The sequence below is a fragment of the Sparus aurata genome, chromosome 2 (assembly GCF_900880675.1).
Source record: "Sparus aurata chromosome 2, fSpaAur1.1, whole genome shotgun sequence".
Classification (NCBI taxonomy): domain Eukaryota; kingdom Metazoa; phylum Chordata; class Actinopteri; order Spariformes; family Sparidae; genus Sparus; species Sparus aurata.
The window spans coordinates 27,115,139-27,130,228 of NC_044188.1; the positions used below are offsets into that span (position 1 = coordinate 27,115,139).

General features: G+C 41.7%; 1 protein-coding gene across 1 annotated transcript in view; it reads right to left on the reverse strand.

The window, feature by feature from the left end:
• Positions 1-210: 210 nt before the first annotated feature.
• Positions 211-15,090, reverse strand: part of dpf1 (double PHD fingers 1) — a 45,149-nt gene continuing 30,269 nt past the window's right edge. The window contains 4 exon segments of the mRNA XM_030391688.1: positions 211-5,510; positions 6,583-6,664; positions 7,403-7,515; positions 11,083-11,202. Of these exon segments, the coding sequence (XP_030247548.1) occupies positions 5,440-5,510; positions 6,583-6,664; positions 7,403-7,515; positions 11,083-11,202 (386 nt within the window). The 3' untranslated portion in view covers positions 211-5,439.

Below are 15,090 nucleotides of genomic sequence, written 5' to 3' on the forward strand. Positions count from 1 at the left end.
AAAAAAATGGTTAAACTGACTAGTAAGCTGGCCTAGTTGGCAACAATACAGACGAGCAGACGAGCAGACAGACTGACTGACTACTGTCCAAAAACACACAAATATTCACTGATTTATACCGCAGGAACTAGAGCAAATAAATGCGTACGCACAACCAAATACTCGCGCGCACACACACACACACACAAAATGTCAACACAAAGGTAGGGGTCGTTTTTCAATCTCATCTTTTTAATGGAAAAAAATGAGTCGAGGGAAGAGAGAAAAAACTGGGCAAATTGAGAAAGTCGGATGAATTCACAGAGAATGACTGACAGCAGTGATGACAGCGATGCGGTCACAGTCCACATTTCAAAGCATTCCCAGGTACCAGACAGAGAAAGAGAGCGAGAGAGAGAGACAGAGAGAGAGAGAGAGAGAGAGAGAGGTGGGAGGAAGGAAGAAAGGGGGAGGGAGCTGGGAGGGGGTTAAAAAAATGTCCAAGAAGATTTCATCTTCCTCTCAAGGTAAAAAATACAAATTAAAAACTCATCTTTATCCAGTGTTGTTTACAACAGACAATCACGTTGAAAAAATGTCAAGATTCCAAATAAAAAGTGCACCCGCACTCACACACATACGTACTTACAATTAGTTTCTTATTTTTGGGAAATGAAAAAAAGTGCAAGCAAGATCACAGAACTACAATTTACAATAGAGGCCTCGAGTGGCCCAAAGTCTCAACCCTCTGACTGAGCCACCCCGACAGCCTAAAATGGTTGGAGATGGGGGGTAATTGGCATCAGCTTCTTTGACCCCGCCCACCCCAGTCATCCCCGCCACCTTGGTTTGTCCATTTGTACAAAGGGAAGGCTCAAGTTTCATTAAATAATCACACGGATACCCCTCCAAAAATCCCAACATGGCTTCCCCACAATCCCCAGATAGTACAATCAGAATTGGTTTGACTCCGCCATGCTTCTTCTATTAAGTGCCAGGAAAGCTCCAAATACAAAGGTTTTACAGTCACCATCTTCCATCCACCACACAAACACGTCCATCAGATTCAGTCTAATGCTCATCATCAAACGATTTGCACTCAAACGCACTCCAGATCTAGATGTTCGCTCTCATTGGTTAATGGAAATAAAAACATTTTGATTGGATACTACTGCTTTTGTTGACAAAGACAACACTTATCGCACCGTAGGATTAAACAGCATTCATCTTTATCCAAGTGGCCCATGTGAAATGTGTACACTCAAGTACACTATCGTAATCTGTACTCAACATTACAATCCTCTTGCAGTGCTGTGCCATGCAAGTGGTTCCTCTGAGGTTAGGTTTGCTGTTTTCTGACCTTCCAGTTATCATAAGTGGTTACACACACACACACGCACGCACACACACACACACACACACACACACACACACACACACACACAGAGGCATAAACAAACTTGGAGAGCAAATGCAGCCCCGCTGTGCAAAATGTGAAAAGACACCAATTACAAGGAAACCAACAGGAAATGAACATAAGTTAAAGGTTGTTTCTCATCATTATTCTAAAAAAAGCAACACTGACGATATCAAAATTTGAAATCGGAAACATTTCAGGTGTCATTCATGCATCAGTGGAGTTACATTGAATCTGGGGGGTGGGGGGCAGCACAGTATTTGCACCTAATGTCTTTCTGTATCAGATGGCAAACACATTACAGTGCAGGTACATTCTCACAAGCCATCCGATCCTGCGAGTTTCCTTTTTAGAGACATGATGCAGCATCAAAAATGAGGTGGTCATTCGAACCGAATCCAACTGTATTTGACCTGTTTCATATTTTGAAATGTATACAATAATATGAAATACTGTATGAAATGGCAATTTGATGCCCTTAATTCAATCCCCTATTTACAGTTTTTGTCTTCAAGCTAAAAGCTCACAGATTGCTGGATGGATGACGTCTCATTCCTCATTACTATAACATCCCTCTACAGTGGCTGTCTTGGAATGTGCCCCACTAAAGTTGCTCGGAGAAGTCCAGTGGTTGAAAATAGCATTGTGGGCCTGTGGGTTCAAAGGAAAAAGAGATTTTTCTCAGTGCAAGCTCAGAAGACTGCATGCTGGCTGGCTGGTTTGATTAATCCCATTATGAGCAACTCGGCCTTACAGTAACATTTCAGCCTGGTCTTCAAGTGCTGATTTATCAGACTGTCTTTTAACATGCAGAGCGAGACTGGCAGGTAGCAGAACAACATCTTCTCTTACCAATGTTTCACTCTCACAGAACAGCTGGCCTCATGTTTTGCAGGACACAAAGGTGATAAAAACAACTTGTTTCACTTAGTGAGAAACAGCTGGCAAGATAGCGAGCTAATTCAGCCTGCCACTTGACTTTAGCTTTAACACCAATGACTCGAGACTTGACTTTTACTTTTGCCCTTTGGTACCTTAGTCAGGAGTTCAAGTGTGCACACGCTAGCCAGTGTCAAACAGAAGCAGCGTATTAAGCCATATTTTGGTTAACTGAGGAAGGGCTCAAGGAAAAGTAGTTGTTGCCTCAGCAAAGAGGGAAAGCAATAAACACAAAAAGTATGGCAGTTCAGATTTCAATATAAAGTGGAGAAGGGATTAAGCTACAGGAGTGGTTTAGTGTCTGCTAAAAGCCACTGTTCAAGGCAAAAAGTCTCAAGTGTTTGATCCTAAAAGGACATATTTGGGTTGAGTATTGCTTTAAGCTAGTGACAAAGAGCTTAGCGTCTCTGCAAACATAAAATCAATGACCCTCGACACACTCAGTGAGTTGCAGTGATATTTATCCAAGGGTTGTTCTCCTACATGTTTTGTAGTCAAATCAGAGTTGTATGGGAAGAAGACCAACTCATGTAAGAAGTGTCACGTTTAGGAATAAATTAAACACAGATGTTACTCTGTGGTTTTTTGTAATTCGAACAGCATAACATATGCTGAGGAGCTCATGACTTTTGATCAGAACTCAATGATTAGTAAATGGACTGGATGAATTCATATGTTTAGCAAAGCACTCATTTGTATTGAAGCTACAACCGGAGGATGTTAGCTTGCCTCAAAATTAAAGGGTAACGCCACTAATTTTACACATTTAAGTAAGTAAATAAAGGGCTTGTGGAGTACAAAAGCATATGTGAAAAGTGAAAGTAGCATAGAACCTTTTGTAGCTCCAGAGGAAGCTGCATATCATCTGATATGTTGAGTCCAGTGATGTCACTCAGTGGCTAAATTGCATTGTGGGTAATGCCAGGTTTAGAAAAGCTGTCCACTGGTCTGGATCATGTTCATCTTAAAAACAAATGATCAAATACCATTGATACAGGAGATCCAATGATATCGCTTTTTTATTCCACATGTTTTTTTTCCCTTTTTAAAGCATGGTGCTCACATTACTCACAATGCAGCTGAGCCACTGTGAGACATCACTGGAGGCAATTTGGAGCAACAAAGCTTTTGTACTACCCTTTTTACATATGCAGCAGTACTCCCAAGACCTGTAAACAGAAGTTAATGTATAAAAAATGGTGGAAGTGCCCTTTAAAAATAAGAGCAGGGGAACAGCCAGCCTGGCTCTATCCAAGGGCAACAAAATCTACCTATCAGCAACTTTGAAGCTCAGTTATTCACACATTCTATCAAAATTAACAAAATAAAAAGAGTCAAAATACAAGTTGTGGTATTATGATGGATTGTGGGGTTATTTTTTGGCTGGGCACAGTGAGTCCTTTCCTAGGAGCCCTCAGTGTCCATCCCAAGTCACTTGTGTTCAAACAAATGTCAAACCCAAGAAGATTAAGGTTAGGGTAAGGAGCTGAGGCTCAATGTGATTGGATATTTCGTTAGCCATCCAAGGAAAAGAAAATATCGCATGTCTACCCCTGTCATAACTTTTTAACGCTGAATTTTGTATCCATTTCCCACAATGTCAAACTATGTCTCGCACACTTGTTGGCCTTGATATAGAACTCCACTGCCAAGACTTGACACTTGTGACTTGCAAAACACTGACTTTGTCCCACCTCTGTTAAAATGCCGATCTTTCTAACATTCACATTACCTTCGTGCTACTCAAATACTCACACGTACCAACAGGCGTGGAGCTGGCTACAGTTACTGTAGTGCTCAGATAAACTCACACAAACAGACACACAGGCACACACAGAGTTTAAAACACACCCAGTTTGGCCAAAATAGTTCATATCACAAACACATTATTGCGAATTAAGTGTGCTTTCTTTTCAAATTCAATCAAAAGTCTTTAAAAACAATTGAAATAACAACATGCAAATGAATAAAAACACAAATAAAAAAGGAACCATAAAAAAGAAGGTTTTTTAGAAGATCTGCATTGTCCACACATCAATCCTACATTCTTGACACACAGATAATACACACCCAGCACCAGGAGTGTTTCAGTCTCGCATTGGCTTCACAGTCATTGTTTGATAGAAGGAAAGGGCAGGTAAAGGTCAGGTAAAGGATTTGTGAGAGATGCTAAGCCTAAATTGTCATTTTTAAATACATTGTTTGATCAGAGACAGCTGATTAGAGAAAAATCCATCTCTCTCTCATCCGAGGATCACGTCCAAACTTTAAAGCCCTCAGTGTCCATCCCAAAATGCATCATTAATTTGTGGAAACCCCATGCAAGGAGAGAGGACATAGTGCGGTCAAAGATGGTCCGAGATCCTGACCAGATGCTCTTCGTTTCGCCGGTGAGGGGACTTTTCAACAGTGTAGATAGAGACTTAGTCTGAATTCTGTACAATTCATTCCCCTTTGAAACTGCACGAACAAATAATGGAACAGAGTTCAACATCTCAGCTCTGCCTTACACGGTAAAGGACGGAGGGAGTAAATGACATTTTGGTTAGGTGTATATTTCACAGTTGGCTAACACTGAAACACACTGCTCCATGGTTATCAGGGTCTTCCATGCCCTGTCCTCGGCCTTACACCTATCCATCTTATTAATTCTCACTCTCACTACTTGACTGAGTTGCAGCTGAAGATCATTAGGGCTCTTCCGAGGGCCCTTAAGAGGGTTCCTGTGGAGTAGTATGCCTCTGAAGTGCCCTTGGCAGGCTGGAGTGTGTGTCTCGCTAGCAAACTTATTGCCAGCTGATGAATTCCTCTGTTGAGACGGAGCAGGATGGAGGTGGGGTGGGTGTCAGGTCAAGTACATCAGGGAATGCGTGTGACACAAAAAAGACGGAGGTTGGCTCGCCGCTGGACAGATGTCATGAATGGGTGCAGCGCTGCGGGTGCTGTGTGCTCAGTCGTGTCAAAGGTCACTGGGACGGATTGTAGAGGAAGCGGTGGCGGGTGGATCAGAGGAGGAGGGGGGCAGCTGAGGCACAGAGAGGGGTGACGGAGAGGTGGGTTGGGAGAGGATGAAGGGCCGAGAGGATGAGGCACAGCCTTGCAGATTAAGTGAGGGTGATGTAGGCTGAGGCCTTCTCCTTCAGTTGTCTCAGACACAGATGACAGCTCCAGCTCCCTGTACAACACACACACACACACACACACACACACACACACACACACACACACACACACACAGAGCACATCACAGATCAGAAGTTCAATCACCGCTATTGTAAAGCCCTGTGGATTAATCCATCATTTTAGACAGAGCGTTAAGTAATACTGTAAATTAAAGCTCCATGTTAAAACACCACATGCTGTGCCTGTGGCGTGCAGATGCAGGGGATTTGACAACTAGTTTGGTTTGGATTTGAGCGTGGGATTTGTGACATTAATTAAACATCAACTTGCGACGCATGTTAAAATGCAACCTTTACACTTCAAAGTCAATGCAGGCCCAGCCGTATGATGCCTAAAGGTGCCCTGTGAGCATTTAACACAGCACAGTATGTATACAAATATATGTTTACCCTCTGTGTGAGAGCTCAGTCAGGTCTAGTCTTGAGGGTAAATATAAAATAACTGACTGCTGCTGAATTTTAAAAAGTGTTGCATGTGTGGGCAGAGCATGACACTGTTAGTGAGTGTTGAACACAAGTGGTGCCGCTACTGTATGTTCAGACAAGTGACACTTTTGCCATGGAAACAGATTATCTCTTCTACTACTCATTACCATGACAACTCCATCAAACATCCTGAGGCAGCCATCTTATGCGCAGTAGGCAAATGACTGTTTAATTTGAATAGATGAACCTGCTCCATTTCTGTAAAAGTGTCCAGATCATTTCAGCCTAGTTCAATGTTATTTAGTCTGTAATTTAATTTGTAATCTTAAATATGAGAAGAGATGCAGATTTGTAAGGACTCCTGGTTGTCTCAGGTAAAACTACCTAAGCGTCAGCGCAGGGATAACCTGATTGTTTTGACTGCAGGTTTCAATCTTCTCACTGTGATTGTGTCCCCACCTACGGTACAGACAGTTACATAATTCTGTCCAAACAATATAAAAAATGTTCTCAGATGAGTTTGCTTTAGGCTGTGCATTCTGGCCGCATACTGCGAATTCAGAAGTCCTTAACATGAACACTTCTGAGCGAATGTCTCTCGATCGCAATGCTCGTAGGCCTCTCATTGTTATTACATACCCTCCGGTGGTTCAGACATGGGAGGGCTCAGACAGTACATGTGGTAGCCTCTGTCACAATCATCACAGAACAACAGCTGGTCCTGGAACAGAGGAGAATATTCACATAGACAGATGTTATTACGTGGGGACAGATTTGAAGATCAAAGCTGAGGACACAAGAGCATTAACTGCACATGAATAGCCCGTGACGATATAAATATGTATAAGTATAAAGCAACTGGTTGAGGTGTCATATGCATGTTCCTATTTTTAAATCAAAAATCAAGTTATCTATCTAAAACATGTGGGCTTTTTATTTTGGTGGGCTGTGCATAATTAGAATCAACAACGTCCTAATATAGGAAGACTTAGGTCTTAAGTCTTAAATCAATAAAGAACAATAAATTGCACTGTGACTTTACTATCTGCACTGCAGCTTGTGTGATTGCAAGTACCTGCTTACTCCTCATGAATAAGAAAACATAATTTATTCCGGGTTGACATTTGTGAATCTTTGAAATTTTTCAGGGATTTAAATGTTTCATCCCAATAAGACTAACTTGTCTACAGTGGTTATAAATCATCCATCAACCGGAGGGATCAAACTTTCATGAAAGCGACCCAGTGAATCTGAACTAGCTCATGGATACCGCTTAAAAAGTGGGTTCCTTTAAGGATATGTACTTACTCTAGACTTACTTACCTAAATTCAGATAATAAGTTGTAAGGTTTTCGAATATTATGTACATCAGTATGTAAGTACAGTATGTGTGTGTGTGTATGTGTGTGTGCAGCCACATGTGTTTAGAGTTCACATGTAGTATAAAGTGAGATCCTACGTCGTTCTCAGAGGTGCCACACAGACTGCAGGACTTGCACTCGATGCACTGCCAGCGATAAGTCCTCACCGCAGCCGTCATGTTCACTGTGAACTGCAGACAGGACGGGTGGCCTGGGTGCACACACACACACACACACACAACCACACACACACAACCACACACGCACATGCAAACACACACACACACACACACACACACGTAAGCACACGTAAGCGCACACAAGCACACGCCCACACAGCGTTTTCCACCGACGCTTCCTGTATTTTGAGGACAGTCATCCATCATCTACTTTTCTATCTATCCATTACTCTGTTTGCTTCACGCAGGTGATTAATTTCTATCTGAAGGGGAATTCAACAGTGGTCTGTAATGTGAACATAACATATGAACATTGCTTCAGATTGTTGTAATTTTGGATGGCATTTCTCCTGTGTTCACTTTAAAAGAGAGTTATTATGACAAACTCTCTGTTTCAGAGCTTGTGCACTCCCGAACTGCTCGGGTAACTTCCGAAGCTCAAGAATTTGTGAATTTTAAAACGCACTGCATTATCAAAAAGGGCCACTAACTGCACAAGGTCACAAACAGGCGGACCGACTTCAAACATGGAGGCTATGCGTTTTGCCATGTTGTACTTGCTTCACTGTAAATTTTGTAGGTCAGCTTCTTGAATCGGGCATTAGCGTGTTGCTCAGCTAATATCGCTGCTCCCAAGTCTTTGGCGATATTGGACTCATGTTGTCATATTAAAAGACAATCAAAAGAAACTGTGTGAATGTTAAGCCTCATTTGAAGCTATCCATGTAATCTTTGTGTACTGAAGCACTAGCTTAGCTAGCATTAGCTTTGTTGTTATACAGAGCTCAGTATGTATGTGCATGTTTGTTGCTGCTGTATGTGAATTTACTTAAAAGACATTAAGATGATGATATATGTATGTGTGGAAAAGAAACTGCCCAATTTAATTAGCTTGGCAACTGTGTGACACTTTGATTAGCACCCAGCAGCTAGCTTGCTAACACCGTACACAGACAGACAATGAGCCTGAGGCAAATACAGTTCATAATTCTTGTACCGTGGTGAAGCTTTGGGTTTAGAAGTTGTTCTTTTGGTTTTATTCACAGCACATATGTCACTCACTGGAAGCTAAAAAGACCAGCAGAATTAACTGCAGACATGAAAAGCATTGCAGGCTCAGGCCTTTGTGAGCTGACCAGTTAGAGCAGACTGGGTTTTTTCTAGAAGGGGGCTTTAAAGAGACAGGAGCTTAAACAGAGCATTCAAGACAAAGGGTGGATACAGAATGCACAGAATGAAAAATCTGATGTGTTTTTTGAACATTAGAGCATGTAAACATATTCTTATACTAACCCAAAATTAAATTATGAACCTGAAGATTAGCATAATATGTCCCCTTTAAGTATCACGTTTTGCAAAAATAAAGATACATCAATCTAGTTTCAGTTATCGCAGAAAACACTCTACCATAGGTTTCTTTGAATGCATATTGAGAACTACAAAGATGTTCAGTAAATGTGCTAACAAATTCCCAAGCAACAACAATTTTGCAGGTGTAAGAGGAAAATAAGCTGTCCTTTTCCACTGCAGTCCACATTTAAAATGTACTCAATCTCTCTTCTTACCCTATCATTATAGGCTTTTTTTCTTGGTACTTGCTGTTACATGATCATGACAATGGAAATATTGTTATGTCATCCTCATTTCCTGACCTTCATTTGTCTTCTTTGTGGGTGGTTATAAAGAGGAGGACCATACCAATGTTTTGCATGCTGCAGCCCATTCACTACAAATCACGTCCATCTTTTTAGTTCCGTTTTTTTTTATTTTTCAGATGAAAAGGAACATGAGGGGGAAATATATATAGTACAGTACATGCAATCAAGTGATAAATACACAAATTCTGCACCTTATACACTGCAATCTCTGCATGTATACAGTACATATTACCAGAATATACAAACACATCCTGTACCAAATCAAAGGGACTTAGAATGGGAAAAATTAATACAACCATATTTTTAAACAATCATACTTGAACTCTACTCCAATAAAACTGACTGTTGGCGATTCATAACCAAAATACATACTGAAGGAGACCATTCTCTCACAAACTCATCTAGGGTCCTTATAACACATGAGACACGCTCTCAAAAGAAGAAATAGACAACGGTTTCCATTATCACAATTGTAAAGTAGGTTGTTGTACAACAAGCCAGGATTGAAAGGCGTGCAGCAGACAGGATTAGAAACAATTTTGTGTTTTTTGGCCAGACAAAAAGGTCACATCAAGATTACATTTTATTGAATCCATTCATATTTTAATGCATTTGTAATGCATTATTGCCTTTGTTTGACATCACTGAAATCAATGGACATGACCACATAAAAAATAAGTGCCAGACTGAGTGTGACAATTTATCATAATCTCTGAAACATAACCGAGTGCTTTTTTCACTTCTGGAATACTGAAGTGATTGATTCATTGTATTTATTGCATGTTCTCTGAGATATATGCAGTTTGCATTGCACATGTAAGTCTTAAATAGTACTCAATGTGATCTATGACACCTATTTAATATTCTTGGTATGATACAAAAGTTTACAGAATCCAAAATCCTGTTCCCAACTACGTTCAAAGATTTATCATTCATAATAAAATGATTAGAATGTATATAGATGAGCACTTTTTTTGTTGGGAGTTTGTTGATGCTTTCAAAATAAGGTTTCACAGTGGATTTCAATTCCTGCCACTCTTACACCTCTCAAGCAGCAACAGAAGTGCGTTTGAGGAGTGAGACATCGTTCTTGCCAGAAGATTTTAGCACATTTTTCAAAGCATGTCACAATGTTTAAGAAGTTTTAATGTGTTTGCTAACTTTCAGGCAGCCAAGAGTTTCTACTCCTTTCCACACAGAAGAAAAATCAACTTGTATAGAGCTACTTATACATCACGATACATCACAGAGAAGTTCATGTACATTTTTATCTTGTCTGTGCTACTGCTGAATAGTAATGCAGCGTAGACTTCTCCATTTAACCTGCACTGACAACTGCTAGAAAAACATAACTTACAAAAATAAAAGCCTGCATGAATTTTATCTTTATGTAAGGTGGCCTTTAAGGACAATTACTTGTCCACAGATTCTGTGAGGTGATGCTACCTCGTTAGCCAACATTAGTGATTCAGAATGATTTATGTCACCTCAGCGCTTCTGTATGTATGAGATTTGGGTATTGCATTAGGAGAATCTCCAATCACATTTATGCTTTCCCTGAACGTGTTTTGTCCTTCAGGGCCACAGCAGTTTTAAAGAGATGCTATGTTGGTTCAGTTTCCACCTGCTGCAAATTGGTTTTCGAACTGTGGTGAAAAATGTAAACCAGTGGCTGCCTGGAAGGTAAGAGAAATACCTTAGAAATGTAAAACATGACAGCAAAAGGCTATTAATAAGATCAAGTATGTTGTACATGATTTGTAGTAGGCGAAAACAAAAAACACTGGTATGGTCCATCCATTTCAAGCGTAACAGCAATCAAAATGTGCATTTATTCATATAGTAAATACCAAATCTGTACTCAGCAAATGACACATTTCAATGTGCATCAACAGAGGACCGCCTTCCTCGTGCCAATCATCCCCTTCAGCGGAGCCCTACCTGAGCGTCCACAGTCCGCACAGGAGATAAGGTCTTCAGGACAGCCTGTCTTCTTTGAGCCTCCGAGGCAGAAGTCGCAATAGCCGTTGGCGATCACTGAGCCGTCTGGTGCTTTCTTGGCTAAAGGAAGGAAAATAAAATAAAAGCAGTTAAGGACGTGCGGGACTTCAGTTTGCTCCTGCCTGGACAAGAGGGATGTGAGCTCTTAAGTCGGGGGTTGCCCCAGAGTGAAGGAGCTGTATCAATCTCTAGATAGTGGCGAGGGAAAGACTGTAAAAGTCAAATCAGCAGAGCAGCAATCACCAGTGTGTGATTAGACAGAGAATACACCGTCGTCGAACAGAGTGTTGTACTGACAGACAGTGATTAACGGTAAAACGTTGAGGTGTAGAACAAAGAAGAAGAAAGGAGATCTGTAAGTCAGTCCCTGTTGCCAGACTGTGCAGCATCCCACAAGGCTCTCTCTCTCTCTCTCTCTCTCTCTCTCTCTCTCTTTCTCTCTCTCCCTCTCCATCTGTTTGCTTTTGTTAAAAACAAGCAGTGGTGCAGGCCTGCGCTGGAGCCTGGGACTCGCCAAACCCCTGCTCGCCCAGGAAGTGGGAGCGGGGGAGAGGAGAGGGGGGGGGGGAGGCACACAGAGGGACGCCCACCGGGAGCGCCTGGGGTCCGGTAAATATTATCAGGAGTGGAGGAGGTGGAAGAAGAAGAGGAGGAAGTGAAGAAAGACGGGAGAAGTATGAGTGAGCGAGCGAGTGTGTGTGCGTGGGGAGGTTGCCGGGACAGACCTGCCATCATGCTGAGCGTGGAGAGGCGAGCGCTCCATGTGAAGCCGTTTCATAATGATTATTAACAAGAGAGAAATTCCCCCAGCCTGCCTGAGTGCTGCGAATATCTGTGTGTCTGTGTGTGTGTGTGTGTGTGTGTGTGTGTGTGTGTGTGTGTGTGTGTGTGTGTGTGCATTTTTCTGTCTGTCTGACTGTCGGTCTGCCTGCCTGTCTGCCTCCTGCCTGACTTACTGCTGTTGATTGCATAATCACTTTAATGGAAGCAATCACATAACCACTGCAGACTATTCTGTATGTGCGCCTTCTTCTCTAAGATGTAATGCACTGGACGGGTCCTTCACGATGACTCACCAGGCAGGACAGAGCAACAGTGAATACAATGGAGTGGATTGCACAGGTGCACGCTCGCACCCATACATATATAGGCACGCACAGAAAAGTCTGCAGAGAGACACAAGATAAGCACACACAGGCACGCAAGACAGACAGCGCTGTAGGTGATACTGTGTGCGTGTTCACCAGAGAGACGGGGAGAGGTCATTAATCCATCCATTTCAGGGTGGAGTCATGTTTGGCCGGAAGGGGAGGGAGAGGGGGGGGGGGGGGGGGGGGGGGGGAGTAGAGGGTGAATTTGATGGAAAAGAGGGTGAGAAGGGAAGGAGGAGTGAGAGAGATTGGGTTTCTACTCCACAGGGTCTGGCTTTAATCCTCCGAGAAATAAAATAATAATAATAAAAAAAAACTCTCTGATCAGGATGAGAGACCGGCAGACAGACAGACAGGCAGGCAGGCAGACAGACAGACAGACAGACAGACAGACAAACAGACAGACAGAGAACAGGGGAGGGGAGGGAAATGATAAGCTGTGCTACTGCAGAATTCAACAGGAATACGCTGGGCAAAAAAACAATAAGCAAGAGGCTGTCAACTATAATGTGAGAGGAAGCACAGGACTTTACTGCTGGGCTGTGCGCTTTTACATGCGGTGCGGTGATAATAACAAGGTAGAGACCCTTCTCTATCGGATGTAGTAGGCGATCAACCATCAATAGAAAACGATATTTAATATACACTGATTACCAGGATGTACACAGGGATTTCCAGTGCTAAAGATTTACTGTAAGATATAAAATAAAGGTGGAGATACTGAACTGAGAGGGTTCTACAGTGGGTCTAGTACCTGATATTCACTACGTAGTATTTCAACACAGATGGCTCCATGGTCATAATTCTCAATAATCTCTTTTGCCAGTGATAATATTATGAGAACCTGCTGGTGTCAGCTTTTCCAAAGAGATGAGAGTTTTATTAGAGAAAAAAAATTACCTGCACATCATCAGGTATATGTGCCGGCGAGGGTTAGGCCGACACACTATATCCTGGCCTATTTTTTTCCCCTCTTTATTAAAAATCATCAAAAAGTCATTGCGGTGTCTTTAATATCTTGCAGCCGAAACCATATGATGATATTGAATCCTGCACAAGCGCGTCAACGGAAAAGAAGTAGTAGTTGTTGTAAGTAGGCCATGCATGTAAATTGGTCAAAATGAACAAAATACATCATTGTTATCAATAAATTCAGCTCCATTTTAATGGTTCTGCATTTTACATTTTGTATCCAAAATACATCACTATAAATCCAGAACATCTCAAAATGAAGTGCCTTTAATGTTCCACAATAACGCCAGAGGTCTGTGATGTTTTACTTTGGCGCAGCGGTGCTTTGAGTTAAACAAGATCATCAGCGCGCTGACATGCTCACAATAACAATGCCACCATCACCATCAACACTTGGTGAATAATAAGTGGTTTTCGTGTTATAGACAATGGATACCTTAACTGCAGGGCCGTAAATGAAACATATTGGTGTGCCACAGGCAAAAATCAAAGTCCTACTGTTTTGGATTGTATTATTCCCTTGCTGAGTGCCACTCGACCCGCTATGCTCAAATTATGAGAAATAATTACAAGTTGGGGACCCCACATATTTACAGAGCATTTTTACCTCCTACACAATAAAACAACACATTTTTGCTAACATCTGGTGGGCCAAACTGAACCTTTAGGCAGGCCAACTTTGGTTCATGGGCCACACTTTGGACAGCCCAGCTATAACCACTTCTCTTTCCTTCTGTTGTGCAGATACTCCCACAATAATGCAATGTATCCAATGAAAGTCCAGTCATGTTGCTCTGCAGCTGTCAGTTATAACACAAAATTGGATGTGTTTCTGATAAATAATTTCCTCATTAAAATCCCTGAATAAGATTTATATTTCTTCATGCCTCATTAAAAATGTATGAATATACAAATTGTGTTAATTGTAGAAGTTTTACTACTGGACACAAGATGTCTCCTGTTCATGTGTATGTGCACAGAAGACTTTAAGTTTCTACATCACAGTTGTATAATTTACAAATTGGACCAGGATCCATTCAAATTATTTTTCGATGCCACAAATCAAGCTCATAGGCCCGCCTCTTAAGATCAGGCTTTCAATGAGCCCAGACAAAATTTACAGTTTCAGCAATAAATGTGGAAACAGCCCTCTGGTGTCAAACTCTGCACACATCGTTCCACACGGTGAAGCTCAAATATTCAGGCACAAGAGGTAAAAATATATATTTTGGACTGGAGGGGAACTTAACCAAAGCTTTTTTTTTCTTAACATCACTCCATCCGATTGGCTGAGTCATTTTACTAACAAGCAAAAACGTAGACATTGTGGTTATACTGGCAGAAAAGTCAGTGCATCACAAAGTCAAAGTCAAAGAGACATGGCAAAGCTTCCAATTGAGAATCATGATAATCTGTATAACATTGCTGGCGATCCATCCAGCAGTTGTTAAGATATTTCGGCCTGGCAGACAATGCCGTCCCCAGAGCCTCTCCATAGCATGGCTGAAGAGTACAGTGCTGAACCTCGTGTGCAAACATGTGCGGGAGCCCAGCTCCATATGAATGGATGACAGTAAATAAAGAGCAGAATGACACAGTGTGAGAATACAGTAAACAGTATAAGTGTATTTACTTTTTTAAGAACAACACAGCCAGATGTTTACTGAGTGCAGCAGAAGGACGTGGAAAGCTGTAGAGACATATGTATCGTACAGGCCTGGAGCCAATGCAAACACGTTTTTCTCTTCTTGTTCTGGTCAAATAAATTGCTTTTATCTTCGCTGCTTTTATTTGGTTCTCTCGCGGCTGCTGATTGGGCCTCACA